The 21,905-nt window shown below is 43.2% G+C and overlaps 1 protein-coding gene and 1 long non-coding RNA gene across 2 annotated transcripts in view; one reads left to right on the plus strand and one right to left on the minus strand.

Moving 5' to 3' along the window:
* The window catches only part of LOC130274071 (uncharacterized), a 30,037-nt gene extending 17,118 nt beyond the window's left edge, over positions 1 to 12,919 (plus strand). Inside the window, exons 2-3 of the long non-coding RNA XR_008844234.1 lie at positions 9,060 to 9,097; positions 12,579 to 12,919. This is a non-coding gene — a long non-coding RNA (uncharacterized LOC130274071). The remainder of the gene's footprint in view (positions 1 to 9,059; positions 9,098 to 12,578) is intronic.
* The window catches only part of ATP6V1H (ATPase H+ transporting V1 subunit H), a 128,083-nt gene that overhangs the window by 100,026 nt on the left and 6,152 nt on the right, over positions 1 to 21,905 (minus strand). Inside the window, exons 3-5 of the mRNA XM_056521916.1 lie at positions 19,716 to 19,835; positions 9,347 to 9,446; positions 7,563 to 7,652 (exon numbers count right to left, since the gene is read on the minus strand). Of these exons, the coding sequence (XP_056377891.1) occupies positions 7,563 to 7,652; positions 9,347 to 9,446; positions 19,716 to 19,819 (294 nt within the window). The 5' untranslated portion in view covers positions 19,820 to 19,835. The remainder of the gene's footprint in view (positions 1 to 7,562; positions 7,653 to 9,346; positions 9,447 to 19,715; positions 19,836 to 21,905) is intronic.

The raw sequence follows: 21,905 nt of genomic DNA on the forward strand, positions 1-21,905 counted from the left end.
TCCCGAATGCTGTTTTCGTGCTGCGAGGGTCGGCCACGCTCCTCGTGATGTCCTGGCCTTGCCCCCTCAATGTAAGTCTATGGGAGGGGGCGTGGTGGCCGTCACTTCCCCTCCAATTGACTTGCATTGAGAGGGCGTGACCATGATGTCACGAGGGGAGTGGCCGACCCCATTCAGCACGAAAACAGCATTTGGGAAGATTTAGTTCTGACTGCTGGTTCGTGGAGTACCCCTTTAAAGCTACACACTAAGAGTACCTAGCTGGAACCCAGTAGTACCCAGTTTGACCCAAATAAAGTGCCCCTACCACTATGTATGGTAAAACAATAGTAAAGGAACCATCAATAATGGCTGTGCTTGTACTTCTATGTCTATCATGTGTTCTTATTCCAAGATAGATAAGAACTTCCTTTTACTTATATCTCCATATAAACTACAGAGCTGGAAAAAAAAAGTTTTAAAATAAATGAAGTCATGAATATAAAAATTGTTAAACAATTTCAAATAGTCCCTCAATGCTACCATCCCTAAAGGGAAACAACAAATGAATATTCATGGTATCGATAAAAGATGTTGCAGAAACAGTTTTGTTCTTTAAATTGGTTAAGACAAGGCTAGGTAGCCAATGAACCTAGAGATTTCTACAGGTACCTATCTTTTAGGTTGTCTAATTTAGGTCTCGTTCACATTACCGTCTGCCCTCGTTAGTAAATGCCCATTATCAATTTGTTTGATAATTTTTCAAACTGTTTGCAAACGGCTGTAAAAGAATCCCAAGAATGGGATTTTTTTTTTTTTTTTACAATCCTTTATCTCCCGTTTGTTCCTGTTCCGTTTTTTGTTTTTTACAGTGAAAAGACATTGCATGCAGTATTTTTTCCTCACATCATAAATAGTGGAATAGAAACGAATATAATAAATTCAACATTGAAGTCTATGGGTAACAGATTGAGAACGGATGAGCCATTAATGTCTCCGTTTGCATCCGTTTTTTCCAAACCATTATTGATCTGTTATTACTTCTGAGCATGTTCAGAAGAGGTGTGAGGAACCAGGAAGCAGCCAGAAAATAATAAAAACGGAAAATAAACGGATTAAAAACTGATGCAAAAGGATGCCACTTAACGGAATCTGTATGCAGATAGGGGATAAGATGTCTGATTGCGGGGGTCCCACCACTGTGGACCCACGCGATCTCCATGCTGCACCCCGCGTTAGTTTAGAGCATCGGGTGCAGCGCCGGAGGCTCATGACATCATGGCCACGCCCCCTCAATGCAAGTCTATGGGAGGCCTCCCATAGACTTGCACCCGACGCTCTAAACAAACACAGGGTGCAGCAGGGAGATCACAGGGGTCCACAGCGCCGGGACCCCCACAATCAGACATCTTATCTCCTATCCTTTGGATAGGGGATAAGATGTCTAGGGGCGGAGTACCACTTTAAGGGAAAGGTAAGATACAAAACTTAAAGTATTCTAAAAAGGCTAAAGCTGTACATTATAATTAAGCAAGTAGAAGACTTCATGACATTTGATCTCATGAATAATAGGAACTAAACTGCTGACAGCTCTGACATCTGGTCTTGAGTGCAGATAAGAGAGAACACAAACCTGAGAACATTTACATGAAAGGAAAATTATAACATTCACATAAAACACTCTGTACTCTGAAGTGAGGTTAATGCTCTAACATAACAGAGAAACTTACACATCACATCTGCTAAGCACCTGGTAAGTAATATAAAAGGATAACCCATTGTTATGCCTTGATGGCTTATGCTTTACAGGGATTGGTCTTACTTGACACACTTTGTCTTAAATTATATATAACAATACATGTCTTGAATTCAGAAGCAAACATAATGATTTATCTCCCTTCTAATCTTATTCAGGTCAAAAATTATTGCAGAAGTCAACCTGAAAAGCTTTTGAGAGAAAACTTTATTATTGATGTTAGCATAAGAGCATCCATGAAATGTCCCCAATGTTCTGATCACCAGACCAAGAGTGATGAGCTTCAGTGGCAACTTGTTGTGAACTTGGTCTTACGTTGCACAACTATCCACTGCAATGCTGCAGAATATGTTGGTGCTATTTAAGAGACTATAGACAAAGAAAAGTCCAGCTCACCCTCTAAGGCTGCATTCACATCTCATTTTTGCAATACGGTTCAAACCATATGTATAGACATGTCATTGAAAACAGTATGCCAATCGTAGCATCCAGTTTTGTACGTTTTGCATCATTTACAGTTTTTTCTGTTTTTTTCCCGTACACAAAACCGTAGTCTACTACGAATTTATGTCCAGGTGAAGAACTGGAAACAACCTGTATATGTTTTTTTTTTAAATGATGGTCAATGGGAACCATACAGAACCGTATGTGCGTACAGTTCCATCCGGTCTGCACAATACGATTTTGCAGTTTGCACACGCGTAGTGCACGCCAAAAGTTCTTCCCACAAATAGAACATGAACAATTTTATTTAATTAAGGACAAACCTAAAACCGTATTTATTTTTTTATTTGAAGTTTTTTTTTTAAGAAAAACGTATTTAACTGTATGCAACCGGACAACCATTTTCAAACCGTATACGGTTTAAAACCGTACAGAGGTATATATGGTTGTACACGGTTGTATACGGTTCGGTCCAGTTTTGAGACATAATTATTTTTTTTATTTTTTTTACAAAAAAAACCTGATACGGGAACCATATTGCAAAAATGAGATGTGAATGCAGCCTAACCGTGAAGCAATCCAAGCGCCCGGAAACCACGGTGAAGTGGAGGCAGGATACAAGCAAAGTTTAAATCCAGCACTGAACAGGTGGAGTAAAATCACAAAGCTTTATTTTCTTCTTTAAAAATGCAATAGCAAGCATGTACAATGAAGCAGAGCTCAAGCTTGACGCGTTTCGTGGTTTCCCACTTTGTCCAAAGCATACTGTTAGTGTTACACACAACGTTAAAATAGAGTACATCTTACCAACTGATAGGAATCAGCTGAGAGCACACCATTAGAACAATGGATAACACGGGTGCATCACTACTCATCAAACAAGGGGTTAACATTAACCCCTAAGTAGGGCTGGGCAGTATGACCAAATGTGTGTATCACAGTATTTTTTGTAACTTTTTCCACGATATATAACGGTATTTCCTAGCTCCCCCCCCCCCCCCATATTAATTATCATCCCACATCCCCATCGGGGTAAATATTCGCACATCACCCGCATGTGCTGCCCTCCTCGTCCTGTTTGTTGTGGCCGCCGGCGCTGGCACTCTATACTGTATCCCTATGCCCGGGCTGCAGAAGGTAAACAAAATAAACTTTAACGCACCTACGTGGGCCATACGCTGGGTACGGGAACGTCGGAAAGCTGTCAGCCTATCCCCGGCCGCAGCGATGTTCTGCCTCGGCCGGTGATAGGCGGAGCCCACTGTCCTGTAAGAAGCCGGCTCCTTACATGACAGTGGGCTCAGCCTATCACCAGCCAAAGCGGAACATTGCTGCGGCCGGTGATAGGCTGACGGCTGTCCGATGTCCCCGTCCCCAGAAAACAAGTGAGGCCAACGGGAGGTGAGGTAAGTTTATTTTGTTTATTTTTTGCAGCCCAGGCATAGGCATACCGCACAGTATAAAGCAGTGGTCTCCAACCTGCGGACCTCCAGATGTTGCAAAACTACAACTCCCATCATGCCCGGAAAGCCAACGGCTTGTAGTTTTGCAACATCTGGAGGTCCGCAGGTTGGAGACCACTGGTATAAAGTGTCAGCGCCGGCAGCCGCAACAAACAAGACAAGGAGGGTAGCGCATGTGGGCGACATGTGAGAAGTACCCTGATGGGGACAGCGCTGGGCTGGGCTAATAATTAATTTGGGGGGGCAGAACAGGGCTCGCAGGTCACAAAGGATTAGTTCCCCGATGTGGGAACTGGGCTAATTCATTCATTCCCGAGGGGCCAAACCGGTATTGCGGTATGGGTTAAAATTCGCTGCGGTGACAGCGATGGAGGGTGACATCCAGGGCAGCGGTGACGGGTCCGGGGCGGCGGGGACACGTGAGTATTACCACCTATACCAGTGGTCTTCAACCTGCAGACCTCCAGATGTTGCAAAACTACAACAACTGCCAGTATGCCCGGACAGCCAACGACTGTCCGGGCATGCTGGGAGTTGTAGTTTTGCAACATCTGGAGGTCTGCAGGTTGAATATCACTGTCCTATACTTTACATTGTATTTGGTTCAGAATCTTTTTTTTCTAGATTTTCCTCCTTTAAAATTGGGTGCGTCTTATACGCCGGAGCGTTTTATATGGTGAAAAATACGGTAATCTCAGAAATTTTGGACCCACGCAGCTCATAAATTTTTGAATATGCAAAGGATCTATTATTTGGCTGCTGTTCACACTGTTCCACTTGCGTTTTTTTGCTCTTTTTAGTTTTTCTTTGGGTCAGCCAACACCTTTTTGTGGTATTATATACACATCATGAGGCGTAATATATATCCTGAATTGTATACAAATTATATGTACCTTTTTGATTATTATTCATTTTAGAATCTGTCTCTATGCAAAATACTAAATATCTTAGGGGTAAATGTTAACCCCTTGTTTCATGAGTAGTGATGCACCAGTGTTATCCATTGTTCTAATTGTGTGATTCCTATCCGTTGGTAAGATGTACTCTATTTTAACATTGTGTGTAACACTGACAAAGTGGAACACAGTGGAACACCACGAAACGCGTCAAGTCTGAGCTCTGCTTCATTGTACATGCTTGCTATTGCATTTTTAAAGAAGAAAATAAAGCTTTGTGGTTTTACTCCACCTGTCCAGCGCTGGATTTTTCCTTTGTTTCTATTTAAGACACTGTTATTCTTAAAGGGGTACTCCAGTTGAAAAATATTTGTAAATTACTTCTATTAAAAAAATCTTAACCCTTCCAGTACTTATCAGCACTGTATGCTTCAAAAGAAGTTCTTTTCTTTTTAATTTCTTTTTTGTCTGACCACATTGCTCTCTGCTGACACCTCTGTCCATGTCAGGAACTGTCCAGAGCAGGAGCAAATCCCCAAAGCAAGTGTCAGCAGAGAGCACTGGTAAAAACGCAGCAGCAAATACATAGCAAAATACAGCACTTGTGACCCTACTCTAAATGGGATCTATCAGCAGCAATCAAGGAGTTAAAACAAGCTCATGGTCAGATAGAGCCTAGTAATAGGGTCACTGTAATACCTTTCATTTTTTTGATCCAGACAAGCAAATAAGTCTTAAAGGGGTACTCCGGCACTTAGACATCTTATCCCCTATACAAAGGATAGGGGATAAGATGCCTGATCGCGGGGGTCCCACCGCTGGGGACCCCCGTGATCTTGCACGCAGCACCCCATTTAAAATCAGTCCCCGGAGCATGTTCGCTTCGGGTCTGATTACTGTCGATCACGGGGCCGGAGCGTTGTGACGTCAAGGCTCCGCCCCGTGTGACGCCCCCCCCCCCCTCAATGCAAGTCTATGGGAGGGGGCGTGACGCATATATGTACCGGATCTAAACAGATAACAATGTAACTAAATTATTGAACACAGCAGCAGGTCCTGTACGGGAGAATGTACCATTGAATTTCTTCTCTTAATACATTTTGCTCTTTTTTCACTCATTATTGGTAAAAGCGCTTAAATGCGCAGCGTGAAGAACGCAAAGGGTGGTTTAGGAAGATGATAGAAGAGGAAATTCTGTTTACAATGAAGGTAAATGAGCCCGATTATTAAGGACATCAATCCCCGTAATGAGAGTCTCAGCTCCGCTCATTTGTTTACAGATTAATTAAAGTGTCAACATTACTCAAACAGATAACTAAGAGGCAGCATCCCGGCAATAATGGGATTGAATATTCATTTTATACAACTCTGTCTTCAGCTAGAGAACATTATGACTGTGGAGGCCTCTAGAATCAATGCGTCCAGGATGAATATGGATTTACGCATTCACAGTAAAGGATACTGCACTGCAAGTTCTTATAAATAATAATAATGATGTCCTATAACCTATAGTGACAGCACCATAAAACCCCACACGGTGCAGAGCACATACATTATTTCATTTAGGTGATTCTGATCAATATTGTACAATTAAATAAGGTAGAATAAGAAATACAAAAAGACTAATAAGAACTAAAATAGATAACAGGAATCTGATATCTTTAAATGGGCACTGTCATTAAAACTAATTTTTGCTATTGCACTCCTTATGGTGAACAAAAAAATATTTCTAAATGTACGCTGTTTAAAAAAAATGAAGTTTTCTATGTTTTATTTGTGTTTAAAAAAAAGTTGCCACTAAATGTCTCCCTACTTGTCCAGAGCACACTTTTCCCTATCTCTTGCACAGACTTTGGACTCCTGCTGGCCTGGCAGAAGTCCAAAATCAGGAAATGCAGCCTTAGCCAATCATAGCTCATCTTACACTGAATTGCTCTGGACTGTGTGTAGCAGAGTGGGGGAGGAAGTTCTCCCCTGTATGGCTTCAGATGACGTCACGCCTGTTGTGGAACGCTCCTTCCCAGTCTGTGAATCTGAGACTGAGCAGAAAATACAGAGCAATCATGACAGGTACTCTTTAAAGATTCCTGGCTTTTGCAGTATGGTGGGAATTATAACCTAAGCTATGTGCCTGTCTTTCCAGTCATTGTGTCTGTACGTGCATGTGGCTTTTTAATCAGTTACCGTATTGATTTGTTCCATAATTTATTTTATTTTTGTTTTTCTCTTCTCCAGGGCATGTTTGTTGATCTGCTAGGGATAGATCTATGGAAGGATTAGGGATGGCCAGCTTGTTCATCGTCTTTTGCTTCAATTTAAGTCTAAGTGCCTGATCAGACACTTTAAAAATGCAGTATTTATCTAGAGTTTAATTGTTATTATGTAAACAAAATAGACCACAAAATAGACCACTGGTATTACTGAACTTATGTATAGCTACCCAAGTATCTATACAGGCAAAAGGAATACACTAGGACATTGAATCAGCTATATTTCCTCCCCTGTGTGAAGATGCAGTCTTCCATCACTAGATGTGAATGTCTGCAACTAGATCTTGGAATAAGATCTGGGTGAGCAATAGCAGGGGCTGCCTTCCACTTCACAATATATGAAATGGGTTATCCAACATTTTGCTGAAAAGCATATCCTGCTGGGTGGGGGGGGGAGAAAAAAAAATAAAATAAAAATAAAACTAGACTTACCTAGCCCCGGTCCCCTACACCAGTCAATAGATAATGCACCACTCACCATAGCTGATGTACATGGCTTACTCCACCACCCCATGGGATGACTTCTGCACAGGTCACAGAGCATGTCTAAAAACTATCCCATTCATGTAAATAGGGTCTGCTCCATTATGTCCATGGGGCTTGTTGTACTACATAGCACTAAATGCAGTTAAAAACATATCATGCATGATGGCTGCCACTCAACATGGTGTACTAAAGTTCTAATAAAAAAAAGTTTACAATCAAAAAATAGAAAATCAGATATGTCTGTGTCTGTACTTCTCAAATAATTTACCTGTAGCATATCATCGACCATAGTTAAAATGTACTGTACTGTTTGCTCCTTGGAGATGTGCGTCATCAAGTTGATGAAGGTTTTAGCGCACTGGAAAAAAAAACAATAACATAACAACAGTATTACCATCCATTACAAGCCAATGACCAATGCATGACAACTAAAGAAGGAAGAATAAAGAATGAAGTTAATAGCCAATTGGTCAATAGCCAAGCTAGCTAAGAAATTACAGATCTTGCAAAAATAAAAATACTAAAGTAACAGTATAGCACAAAAGAATACCGTTACAGTGCCATCTGCAGGAGTGCGTCTTAGCGAACCCTCACAAACAAAATGATGCAATATGCACTTCTTTCTGCTGATGACTGGGCATCCTAAGGGCTGACCCCCAACAGATAACACATTGATGGCTTATGCCAAGGTTAGGCCAACAATGTTATTTCCTAAAAAACCTCATTAGCATTATTAAAATCAATTGAACAAGATGTAATGTGTAAACCTACACATCACTGCATAAGTGCAGATTACAACACGCATTTTTTAGGCAAAATTTTTTAGCCTAAAGTCTATCTGCGTGTTATACGCCGATAAGCCGCTGCAGTTCAATGATTTAAAGCGCCCGCTTTAAATCAATTAACTGCAGCGGCTTTTGCAGGTCCAGAGACAGCCAGCGCTGCTCGATTCTCTGACCCTGCCTATCCTGGGGTCCAGAGACTGCCGCCGCCACTGCCCCCCCCTCCCAATCCCCGGTTTTATATTTACCTGTTCCCGGGGTCGGGTCCGCACTGCTTCTGGCTCCGGAGTCTCTTGCGTTGTTGCTATGCGCAGATGAGTGACGTCGCGTTGAAGACGTCACTCGTCATTGCGCCTCGCAGCACATAGCAACGACGCAAGAGACGCCGGAGCCAGAAGCAGCGCGGATCCGACCCCGGGAACAGGTAACTATAAAACCAGGGATGGGGGGAGGTAATGGGGCAGCAGCGCCGGCAATGGCGCAGCGTCGCCGATAGCCAGGGGGAGAGAAGCGGCGGCAGCAGGGCTCTAGACCCCAGGAAAGGCAGGGGAGAGAAGCGGGCAGCGACGGCCTCTCTCCCCCTGCCTTTCCTGGGGGCTTCTGCGGGGTCAGAAACAGTGTATCAGGGTATTCACATGCACCCTCATTTTACCAAGGATATTTTTTTTTACCCAAATATCCTTGGTAAAATGAGGGTGCCTGTTATAGGCCGGAGCGTGGTATACCCAGATAAATACGGTATGTCTTGGGGGGGGGGGGGGGGGGGGGAGGGGGGCACACCAGAAGTGAATTCAAAAGGAATAGGAAATATAAGAGGATGTATACTTATATTTTACTACCATGCCATAAGGAAACTGAACTGGAGTACCGGGCAAGTGAGAACAAGGCTTAAAATTTACCATCCATTTACGCTGTAGAAGTTAGTGTAATTCCAATAACTCTAATATTTAGAAATGTTTAACTTCCCATTGCTTGACTTGCAGATGCTTCAGCAGAACAACAAGTGCCAGCAGCCCATTCAGTAAGCACCACCATAAGTTTATTTGGCAAGTGTGAGAAATGTAAAAAGTCCCAGAAACCAATTGTTTGTTCCAAAATACTCAACTATACAGGGTTATATTAAAGGGGTAATCCAGAAAGGGGGGGGGGGGTACATCTTTTCCCCTTGCACATGATATCAAAATAATGACAACAGCTTCTACCTATTTGTTACTCTGTATCATGTTTGCAGACTCCCTATACACCGCTAAGTACCACCATGTTACCTTACCTGATTGCCTTCATTGGTTAATATGGCTTTTTTCTCCTCCGAACTGGACTTTTCAAACCTCAGGATAAATTCACAGTCTTCTCCTGAAATCATCTGACCTCTGGAATAAAAGTATCTTCAGTATAAGAAATGTACGACCGAAACATAACATACAGACCGCTCCACACAGGCCATGCTCACAAACAGATCTGAAGATTTTACACAAAAACTCATTCCAAACATTATATAATACATTGTGAAAGTTTTCAGACCCTTTCACTTTTTCACATTTTGTTATCAAGGTTTTGTCGTCAAGTTTTCCCCATCATTCTGCTCTCAATACTCCTTACTAAGTTCAATCTTTACTAATTTATTGACAAAGGGAAAACTAAAATATTGCAGTGACATAAATATTCAGACCCTTTTCTCAGTACTTAGTTGAAGCCCCTTTGGCCGGCATTACAGTCTCCAGTCCTGTCATTTTGGATGCGGACTGTCAGTGGACGCCATTTTCATGTCTCTTCAGAGACGTTCGATTGGGTTCAAGTCAGAGCTCTGCCTGGGCCACTCAAGAACATTCACAGATATGTCCCTAATCTACTCCTGTGTGGTCTTTGTTGTGTGCTTAAAGAGGCACTCCACCCCTAGACATCTTATCCCCTAAAAACACCCCACAGCATAATGCTACCACCATGCTTTACTCTAGGGATGGTATTGGGCTGGTGATAAGCAGAGCTTTGTTTTCTCCAGACATAATGCTTGTAACAGAGGCCAAAACATTCAATGTTGGTTTTATCAGACCAAAAACATTTTCCATAAAGCCCAGATTGGAGGAGGCTGCAGTGATGGTGACCTTCTGAAAGTTCCTCCAGTCTGCACACAAGTTCTTTGGAGCTCAGCCAGAGTCACCCTTAAGTTCTTGGTCACTGCCTCGGTCTTACCAAAGTCCTTATCGCCCCGATTAAGTAGTTTTTAAATTCTCTATTTTCCTATGTATATTTTATAATAATTCTTAGGGATGTCCCGATACCGATACTGGTATCGGGCCCGATACTAGCCATTTGCATGGTATCGGGGACTCGTTTAATGTCCCTGATACCATGCCCGATACCTGGTGCCGCTCTGCTGCCCCGTTCTCCCGTACTCCAGTCTGTATCATGGCGTCCTATGGAGGAGCATGTGACACACACGTCACTCCTACCCTGCGCACAGCGTAACGCTACGCAGGAAGCAGAGTGACGTATAAGTGACATGCTCCTCCATAGGACTACATGATACGGACCGTAGTACGGGAGAACGGGGTAGTGGAGCGGCAGCACCAGCACCCGACATCGGAGGTGAGCTGCCTGCAAGGAGGGGGGGGGGCTGCTACTAATGTCTAAACAGGGGGGACTGCTGGTGTCTACCGGGGGGCCCTGCTGCTGTCTAAACGGGGGGTCTGCTGCTGTCTAAATGAGGGCCCACTGTAAAGGGGGGCTGTGGTCTACAGGGGGGGCTGCTACTTATGTCTACAGGGGGGCTGCTACTAATGTCTGCAAGGGGATACTCCCTACTAATAAATGCAATCCTACATCAAAGTAACCTGCACTAACTTGAATTTATAAGTAGATAGTGCAGGTGACCCGGTTTCTAACACTGCTCACCATGTGGTCATCGGTCTCGTCGCCAATGCAAATTCCCTGTTCTGTCCAATGGAGAAGAGAGAAATCTTGGCTCATACTACAGCAGCCGCCTCCATTGTACACAACAAGGACGCACATATCAGCACGGTAAACAGCGCCAGAAACCGGGTCACCCTGGTGTCAGATTCCCTTTAAAATATAAGTACTCTTACACGGTATCGGCGAGTACTAGAATTAAAGTATCGGTACTCATACTCTGTCTTTAAAAAAATTGTATCGGGACATCCCTAATAATTCTGAAATAATGCAGTGCCTATTCAGGCCACTAGGTCTAAAACTAAGCTGAGACTTACTGTTCTATACAGATAATTTCACAGTAATGCCTTTCTTCTAAGCACACACACAGGAGTACAGTCAAAAGGTGACACCAGTATAACACTGGATGAACCACCATTCACAGCAGAGCTCTGAATTCCCCCTGTAGAATTAAAAGGTCACAGAGCATACCCAGTAGCATCAATTCATCTCAAGGGCCTGTCCTTTGTGGTCTATAGTCCATGGGTCTGCTGCAAGGCATATATATTAAAAGGTGTACTCCACAGGCCAGTAATTGTTCAGAACGCTGTAAATGTTCTGAACGCTGTTTTCGCACTGCGGGGGTCAGCCACGCCCCTCGTGACATCACGGCCACATCCCCTCAATGCAAGTTAATGGGAGGAGGTGTGACAGGCCCCCTCCCATTGACTTGCATTGAGGGGACGTGGGCGTGACCGACCCCCCCAGCGCGAAAACAGTGTTCAGAAAATTTACTTCCGAGCACTGGCCAGTGGAGTACTCCTTTAATGCTGTTTAAAACAGCTCTGGCAAGCAAGCAGCCCCATGGTAATGTACAAAAATGTATTTCATTTTGTCTGCTCACGTCCCACTAATTAAACAGATTCTGAGACCCCCGAACAGAGCTCAAATGCAGACGTGAACATAGCTTTAAAGGGGTACTCCACCCCTAGACATCTTATCCCCTATCCAAAGGCACCACTGGAGACCCCTGCAATCTCAGCTGCAGCACCCCCTGTCATCACTGCACAGAACAAAATCGCTCTGTGCGTAATGACAGGCGATATAGGGGCCGGAGCATCGTGTCGTCACGTTGCATTAAGGGGGTGGGCTGTATCGCCCGTCATTTCGCACAGAGCAAGTTTGCTCTGTGCAGTGATGACAGTCAGGTGCCGCAGCCGAGATCGCAGGGGTCCCTAGTGGCGGGCCCCCCCGCGATCAGACATCTTATTCCCTATCCTTTGGATAGGGGATGTTTTGGGGTGGAGTACCCCTTTAATACTACGTCATTAATAATAAGCAACAACTGAATAATAACAGTCAACAATCTAAAGTCTATAGGGGCCTCCGGACAGTTCTTTATTGTCTGCTGTCTGGGAAAGATGGGCTGGGTAAGTCAGAATTAAACATAGCAATCTGTTCATCCCCTGGAAGGAAATCAGCTGCCAGACATCTCTTATTCCCTGCTCACCACTGGGCCAAGTATACATGTTTATAGGAGGGGAGGTCGAAGGAGACGGCTGTCAGGCTATAGAAATAACACCAATTAAACCTTTTCAATCTCATTAATGTTGCAGGACCCATAGAAAAAACATCCACACACCAAAACTAAACTACAGCACAAAAATGGCTACAATAAAGAAGAACTGCACATTGAGGACGTTTCTGTATACCCACGTGCTGGGACCAATGTTACTTTTGTGTTATGATGAAAAAGACCACATGCAATATACTAATTCTTATCATAAATAATTATTTTGAGTCTGAAACTAATATGGCTGAATCACACAGCACAGATAACAGTCTACAATGGGCTCACAGCCTCATTCCATGCTGGGAGAAGATGGAGATAAAGTGACATTCAGTAAGGACTCCAGGGACAGTATTTCAGATTTCCAAAGTAATAAAGAAAACAAATGACCATTTATCATTAGGTTTTATTTCTGTAGCTTCCACAGCAGCAGTGACAACAGTTCCTGTCCCAATGGGGCTTCGGAATCTAATGTCCATAATTCAGACACACTAACCTATCAGTATTTTCTGGGATGTTAAGGGAAACACGAGTACCCAAAAGAAACTCACACAAACATGAGGAGAACATACAAACTCCATGAAGATAATGTCCTTTGCTGGATTTGAACCCAGGACCTCGACGCTGGAAGGCAACAATATTACCCAGATGAAGATGGTTCTTATTCCCCCTTTTTTATGAGACTTATCCCAGTACACAGCTAATAGTGGACGAACTGGAAAAATTCTGGACAATTTTTAGATTTTGGAAGAAGGGTGTAAATGGTGACACCTATGTTCCTCGTTATTGCTAATCTGGAAAAAAAAAATAATAAGGGCCATGGGAGGAAGTTTGGCATCAAGAGTCACAGGAAGTCAAGGGCATCAAAAGTCCCAATTATTGACAATTCATGGAGTGCAGAGCGTATTTATCACCAAACACAGACTCCAGTCACTACAGGACTTACCATGGGGATAACACAGAAAGGCTTCCCATACAATAGGAGAAAATACAATACACCTAAATCAACATAAATACAAAGCGAAATAAAAAAGAAAATAGGCACTTATCCCAAATATCAAGAAAGGCTCACATTCTATGCCACTTCTCCCCACCCCCTGTAGTCAATTTATATAAACACATAACCCCTACCCAAAAACACAAACTGAAAAAAACAAACAAAAAAAACCTTCATTCCCACCCACCTCACATCCCGCCCCGGGACCACTCTACAGATCTTAGGTCAACACCATATTTTTATACTCTGAAGATTCACAAAATTCGAACCAGGTACACCATGTTTGTTGAAATTGTTCCACAATTTAGATAATTTTGACAATAGAGGTCCAATGGCTTTACAATGTAGAGTTAGGCCATGTTTCATTTTTTGTGAAGCGTCTGCCCACACAATCTGGCAGACATTCCGCAAACAGCAGGCGCTGGCAACATGACGGGAAATGTGGAAATTTCTGCTAGGAAATGTGCCAACGACCCCTTGTTTGCCCTCACCTCTTAGACCTTCCTTGATTAATGCACAAAGGCCTGTATCATGGCTTTCCAACCAAATAAAACTAATGGATTCCCTTTAAAAAACATATACGGTTATTATAAAAACTTATGGAGATTTTTTAAATCTTGATACCCTCTGAAAGCCAAAATACTCATTTCCTCCCTCTGTCCATTCAGGTTTTCTTGGCTGGTCAGAATCGAGCCAGGGGTGTGTGTGTATGTATATATATATATATATATATATATATATATATACATACACATACACACATATATATAAGAATTGTTAGTATGACTGTAGATGACAGCCACCAATGCTGTGCCTCACATACACTGCAAAAATCTTCCCTGGTCAAAGAGGCCCAAGGCCTCAGATGATGTAGGACTCATAGGTTAAAAAATATTTTTGGTAGAGTGTACAACTACAGAATTTTGTAAGGAAAAAAAAACCTATATATAATGAGCAGTGTTTTTTTAATGCAAGTCAATGGGAACCAGATGGCATACAGCAGCAATTTTTTTTTAGCATCCTTTAACAAGCGTGATTTTTCCTAAAATCGTTGGTCTGAGAGCACCATGGTCTGGTAATGTGACTGGCTCTTAGAAGCTGCACGTACACTTTCTTTGGCACCAGAATCTGCAGGACTGTCATTATTAGATAAATGTTCTGAATAAAACCTGTAGATTAGAGAGGTGAATGTAATATCAGCCAGAGCTGAAGGGGTGGCGGAACCAGAGAGGTCTACATGCCCAAATCGCCATAGTAAACAGTAGACACATTACAATACAAGTGTAGAGGAGCAGCTAGTTCTTCGAGCCCAGGGAGTGATGTTGACACATACACATGACCTCTGACATGGCGGAGATGGTGTGTGTTATGTACACAAGGACTGTGTATCCACACTGCTCTGCTCCCATATGTACAATAGATTTTGAGATGCAAATCTTTTCACATACCAGAATACTGAGATCAAGACCCCATAGTACCAAATGCGTCCACGATAACAAAGAGTCATAAAACACAGATAGCAAAATGTTGATATGATCTTTATATTGCAAACAACTATTTGTTTGACATAGATACAAGAACTTTCTTTACCCTATGCTGCAAAAGAATAATTAAAGACACAAAGAAGCTATGGAAATATACTGTATAACTTATTGTGTACTGATACACTATTAAAGCACACAACTTCGTAGGTTTCAGAGTCTTTAGATTAGTGAAAAAGAGGGGGGGGGGAAACTCAAGCTAAGGACTCGTTCACATGTGCGTTTGGAGCTCCATTCATAGAATCCATTCAAATAACAGGAGGTTAGCACAGAAAGGTCAGTTTTTACCCTCCACTAAACTTCTCCACAACAATGGCCACCAGCCAGAAACCCAATGAATCCTATTCAAAGTCAATGGGACCCGGTGTGCAACGGACCCGTTGGGGCCCCAAACAGAGTCTAAAAAATAGTACCCCGAAGAGAGAGAAATGCTGATGTGCACTTAGCCTAAGCGGTCGACTCATTGTTGGCCAACCTAAAGAAACATCAATGGTTTGGGCTACAATTCAAGATATATAATGCGATGTACATAGAAACATAGAATGTGTCGGCAGATAAGAGCCATTTGGCCCATCTAGTCTGCCCAATAATCTGAATACTATGAATAGTCCCTGGCCCTATCTTATATGGAGGATAGCCTTATGCTTATCCCATGCATGCTTAAACTCTTTCTCTGTATCTGCAGCGACCACTTCTGCAGGAAGGCTATTCCCTGTATCCACTACTCTCTCAGTAAAGTAATACTTCCTGATATTACTGCATAAACCTTTGCCCCTCTAATTTAAAACTATGTCCTATGGTGGTAGTTTTTCTTCTTTTAAATACGTTCTCCTCCTTTACCGTGTTGATTCCCTTTATGTATTTAAAAGTTTCTATCATATCCCCTCTGTCTCTTCTTTCTTCATAACAAACTCAACTTTTTATGGAGATTATGGCCCTGATTTACTATTATAATCCCAACCTGTTTAGTCAGACTGTGCGCCTAAATGTGGCGTAGTGTGCCAGAATGTGGCAATGCGCCATAATAATTTGTGTATGTGCCACAATTTGTCTGAACTGATTACAGACATAAATGCGGACGGAAAATAAAATATGTCAGGCAATTTTTCAAAGTGTGAACAAAGCCTAACAGCTCTCAAACCAGAACTCTTAAGCCTTAAAGGGGTATTCCGGCTTTATACATCTTATCCCCGATCACAGTGTTTCTCAACCAGGGTGCCTCCAAATGTTGCAAAACTACAACTCCCAGCATGCCTGGACAGCCTTTGGCTGTCCAGGCATTCTGGGAGTTATAGTTTTGCAGTACCAGGTGGAACCCTGGTTGGGAAACACTGGCCCTCATTTACTTAGAAAATCGGGTTGTAAGTCTATGTTGCTTTCTTACCCGACTGATTTTTTCCCCTGGTATTTATTATTATGTCGCATCCTGTTTGTCGCACGTGGGTTTTGTTGGTTTTGGTTTCCAACTCCTCTGAGCTGTCGGGAAAAAATCCCCAACAATTCAACAAATTCGGGTTGGAAACCTTTATAAATACGTGGGAAAGCTCAGAAATGTCAGGTTACGCCCCTTTTTAGGGTTTGGGAGAATCCACATCGGGTCCGTCGGGAAAAAATGTCGCATCGTGTCGCACAATGGCGCACGATGTCTGCGACATGTCGCAGACAAAGATGCGCCAAAAAGACCAGACAAAAAAAGTCTGGTTTAGAATAGTAAATGAGGGCCACTATGGACCCAGATATACATAAAGTATATACTGCGGGTGTTCGATACGCCAGATTTATTAAAAGGTGCAGGCCTGTGGCTGTCCAGGCATTCTGGGAGTTATAGTTTTGCAGTACCAGGAGGAACCCTGGTTGGGAAACACTATGGGGGAGATTTATCAAAACCTGTGCAGAGGAAAACTTGCGCAGTTGCCCATAGCAACCAATCAGATCGCTTCTTTCATTTTTCACTAGCCTTCATAAAAATGAAAGCAGCAAGCTGATTGGTTGCTATGGGCAACTGGGCAAGTTTTCCTCTGCACAGGTTTTGATAAATCTCGCCCTATGTCCCCAGATATACATAAAGTATATACTGCTGGTGTTCGATACGCCAGATTTAGGAGGTGCAGGCCTGTAGCTGTCCCTCGCACCTTCAACTTAACACTGATAGCTGAAATGTATGCAAGCATTTTGCCAGCGCAGGTTTCAGCTAAAACTTATGCCCGTTTACAGATGAAAATTTTAGTAAACCCAGCATTTGTGGAAGGTCATTCCCCTTCAAGTAAAGTCTGACTAAAGTTGCAAAATGTTGACATTTTTTGCTCTAAACAGGGATATGTACAAAGATTTGCAACTTTTTAAGGACAGAAACACTCACCCCCAATATGCTTTCCCTACATGTTGAATGTAGTTAAATGTAGTTATTCTATTCATTTTGTAATCTTTCTCTACACAAGTACACACAGTAACACGAAGGCCCAGGAGGGGAAAACTTAATAAACTGGCTGCTAGGAATTTTCCATGACCAAAATCTCACCAAAAAAACTACAGTTGTGTAACAATAGTAACCTTCATGTATCCGTATTTACATTTACATAAACTGGTTTTAAGGCGTTTGTTTTTTGTTTTTTTTATCCACAAGTTGTGTAAAAAAATTGGAATTGGGAAAAAATTGCACAATAGCACAAAAACAGTGCCAAGAACAGTGTTTATTCAGAGCAAAAAGACGTACCGTATTTTTCGCCGTATAAGACGCACTTTTTCTTCCCCAAAATTGGGGGGGGAAAAGTCAATGCGTCTTATACGGCGAATACACCCCTATCGCGGCGGTCCCTGCGGCTAATACAGGACATCACCGATCGCGGTGATGCCCTGTATTAACCCTTCAGACGCGGCGATCAAAGCTGACCGCCACGTCTGAAGGGGAAGTGACACTAACCAGGCTGTTCAGTCAGGCTGTTCGGGACCGCCGCGATTTCACCGCGGGGGTCCCGAACAGCCCGACTGAATAGTCGGGTTAGTGCTTACAGGACACCGGGGGGGACCTTACCTGCCTCCTCGGTGTCTTCTCCGTTCAGGGATCCCCTGTATGGCCAGCGCTCTCCTTCCTCGTCATCACGTCGTCGCGTACGTGCGTCGGCGTGCGTAACGACGTGATGGTGGCGACGGAGAGCGAGGATACCCGGCCGGCAGCAGAGACGTTCCGGAGCGACGGAGACACGGCGACAGCCATGGAGCGACATCCAGGGCAGCGGTGACGGGGCGGCGGGGACACGTGAGTATTACCTCCTATGCATTGGTCTTCAATCTGTGGACCTCCAGATGTTGCAAAACTACAACTCCCAGCATGCCCGGACAGCCAACGGCTGTCCGGGCATGCTGGGAGTTGTAGTTTTGCAACATCTGGAGGTCCGCAGGTTGAAGACCACTATTAGGTGCAAAATCTAAAAAAATAAAGATTTTGAACCCATAAATTCGGTGCGTCTTATACGCCGGTGCGTCCTATAGGATGAAAAATACGGTATATCAAATCACAAAATAAATGAAATAAAAGGAACCATCCATTTTCAATAATTGTTATCCCTCCCAACATCCAAATAAACACCAAATGTTCATGTGTTGGCTAAAGAAAGGGTAGGAGTGAGCCACAGCCAGAGAGCTCTGACATTGACCGACCTATTCCTCCCAGAACAAAAGGGTCCGGCATTAACTTCTTAAGGACTAAGGGCATACAGGTACACCCTTGAGTCCTGGTACTTAAATGGCCACTATCACCAAAACTATATATTTTTTAAACAATAGAGACATAGAAAATAAGTATCTCTCTAATACTATTTCATTATTTTTTTCCCAAGGTTTCCCTTAGAAAACTGCTCCTATAAAAGTGGCCACCAGAGTAGTGCTGGGCGGTTTACCGGTTCATACCGAATACCGGTGTGTGTTTTTTCTGTACGATATGAATTTTTCCCTATACCGCAATACCGGTCCGGCCCCTCCCCACCCCCTCAAATGAATGAGCTATCAGCTGCTGCGCCGTCCCCACATCGGGGGACTGATCATGCTACCCGCAGGCACTGCTCTCCTCCTCCTGTGAGCTGCGGGCGCTGATCAGAAGTGCTGCAGCACCCGCGGCCCATTGGCTTTCTGCACTTGCAGGTGGAGGTGACAGCTTCCGTTCTCCTAACAGAGGTCCTGCGCCCACAGCTCACAACTCATTCATTTCCAGCATCCGCAGCTCACAACTCATTCATTTCCAGTGCCCACAGATCACAGGAGGAGAAAGAGAGCAGCGCCTGCGTGTAACATGATTAGTCCCTCAATGTGGGGACAGCGCTGCAGCGGTTATGGAACCGCCATATGTTTTAAAAATACTGTGGTACACATTTTTGGTCATACCGCCCAGCACTACTACGGAGCACAATTGAAATCCACAAAATTGAGGTACTATAGCCCAAATTTATTAATCTATTGGAGAAAAAAAAATGGTCTGATTTTCCCATAGCAACCAGAGTCCAGCTTTCATTTTACCGGAGCTTGTTGGGATGTAAAAGCTGAGCTGTGATTGGATGTTCTGGGAAAAAAAATCCCCCAGCCTGACACAAGAAATCTTGCCAAATATCACACACCACTAGACCACATCAGTAAGCTGGACACTTGTACTTACTGTAGATACGACTGCCAGTTCACTTTGTTAGCGCGAACCTCGGCAGCCTTGGCTGCAATAATGTTTGTTGGAACAGCAGCATCTACAGCGCCTCGGATGTCCATCTTCACGTTTCTGTTCCTAAAGACACAAACTCAGCTCATTTATAATGTTCCAAACAAGTATAAAAGCAAATATAGTAGACAGCCTGTGAGGTGAGCACTTTATCTGCAGTATTCTGACACGTCTTCTATCCCTGTACTACTGTACCTAATACATTCTAATCCTGTACCAAATGGAGCTGTAGATGCCGAAATTATTTGTAGACTGCAAAGAGACTGACAGGTGTTTTAGAAGGTGTGACCATACGACCAGAATAGTTACATAAGGCTAAGTTCACATCAGCGTTGTGCACCGACCTGTACAGGATCGTTCAACTTTTATTTGTGCAGAACGGACCGGAGCACATTGGACCCCACCAGGTCCCACAGACTTAGAATGGGGTCCCCTGGGTTTTCGACAGGGGTCCGTTGTATCGCAGGAGTTGAGCAGAAAAAAATCCTGTCGTTTAAAAGGGTACTCCACTGGAAAACATTTTTTTTAATCAACTGGTACCAGAAAGTTAAACAGATTTGTAAATTACTTCTATTTAAAAAAAATCTTAATCCTTCCAGTATTTATCAGCTGCTGTATGATCCACAGGAATTTCCTTTCTGTCTGACCACAGTGCTTTACGTTTTAGGAATTGTCCAGAGCAGAATAGGTTTGCTATGGGGATTTGCTTCTACTCTGGACAGTTCCTAAAATGGACAGGTGTCAGCAGAGAGCACTGTGGTCAGACAGAAAGGAAATTCAAAAAGAAAAGAACTTCCTGTGGAGCAAATAGCTGCTGTTAAGTACTGGAAGGATTAAGATTTTCTTAATAGAAGTAATTTACAAATCTGTTTAACTTTCTTGAACCAGTTGATGAAATGTTTTCCACTGGAGTACCCCTTTAAACAGACTCTGAATGGAGCTCAACACTGGTGTGAACTTACCCAATGTAATTCCGTCAGGACAACCTTCTGCCCATATGTTCTTTTAGGACACAAGATCCTTCATTCTAGTACTAGCACGTCCTGGCAAAGATTGCAAAATCAAGATGTACCCCTTTCCCTTACATAGTTATTATGGTTATAAAAAGACATACGTCCATCAAGTTCAACCAAGGAGATGAAGGGATGGGATATGGGTAAATAAAGGGTAGGGGGTGTGATACCATATTCCTGCATACACATTTATGTTATTTTGTTCCAAGAATGTTGTTATTTTGTTCCAGGAATCTAAGCCGGGTTTTAATCCCTCAATGTATACAGTTCCTTTGAAAAATTAAAAATAAATAAAATAAAAAGGCTTTTCGCCCCTGGAGTCTTTTTTATATATAAAGTCCCTTTTATAAAAAGCCCAAAACTGGACAGCATGTTCCAGGTGAGGCCATATCAATACCTTATGAAGGGGGAGTATTATGTCCCTGTGCCATGAATCCACGCCTCTTCTGATACATGACAATATCCTGCCGGCTTTGGAAGCAGCAGCCTGACATTGCATGCTATTCTGTAGTCTGTGACCTACAAGTACACCCAGATCCTTCTCTACCAGTGACTCTCCCAGCTTAACTCCCCCTAGGGCAGTGTTTCTCAACCAGAGTGCCTCCAGCTGTTGCAAAACTACAATTCCCAGCATGCCCGGACAGCCAAAGGCTGTCCGGGCATGCTGGGAGTTGTAGTTTTGCAACATCTGGAGGTACGCAGGTTGAAGACCACTGATCTATATCCTTGGAGTTCTAGCAAGCATCTAAGCCATACTTGATAATACTTGGGAGTTGTAGTTTTGCAACAGCTGGAGGCACCCTGGTTGGGAAACACTGCCCTAGGGCATATGATCTCTGCAGGTTATAAATACCCAGATGAATATTTATCCACATTGAAACCTCATTTGCCAAGTGGATGCCTCAACACTCAGTTTAAGTCCATTTTACTTGATCTACATCTTTTCCTCTCCGTTGGTTGAACCTGATGGATGTATCTTTAATCAATTTTAATTATTAAAGGAGATATCCAGTGGTGAAAAACTTATCCCCTATGCTAAGGATAGGGGATAAGTTTCAGATCGCAGGGGGTCTGACCGCTGGCCCCCCCCCCCCCCGCCGCAATCCCCTGTATGGGACCCTCA

Source organism: Hyla sarda, chromosome 5 (genome assembly GCF_029499605.1).
Source record: "Hyla sarda isolate aHylSar1 chromosome 5, aHylSar1.hap1, whole genome shotgun sequence".
NCBI lineage: Eukaryota > Metazoa > Chordata > Amphibia > Anura > Hylidae > Hyla > Hyla sarda.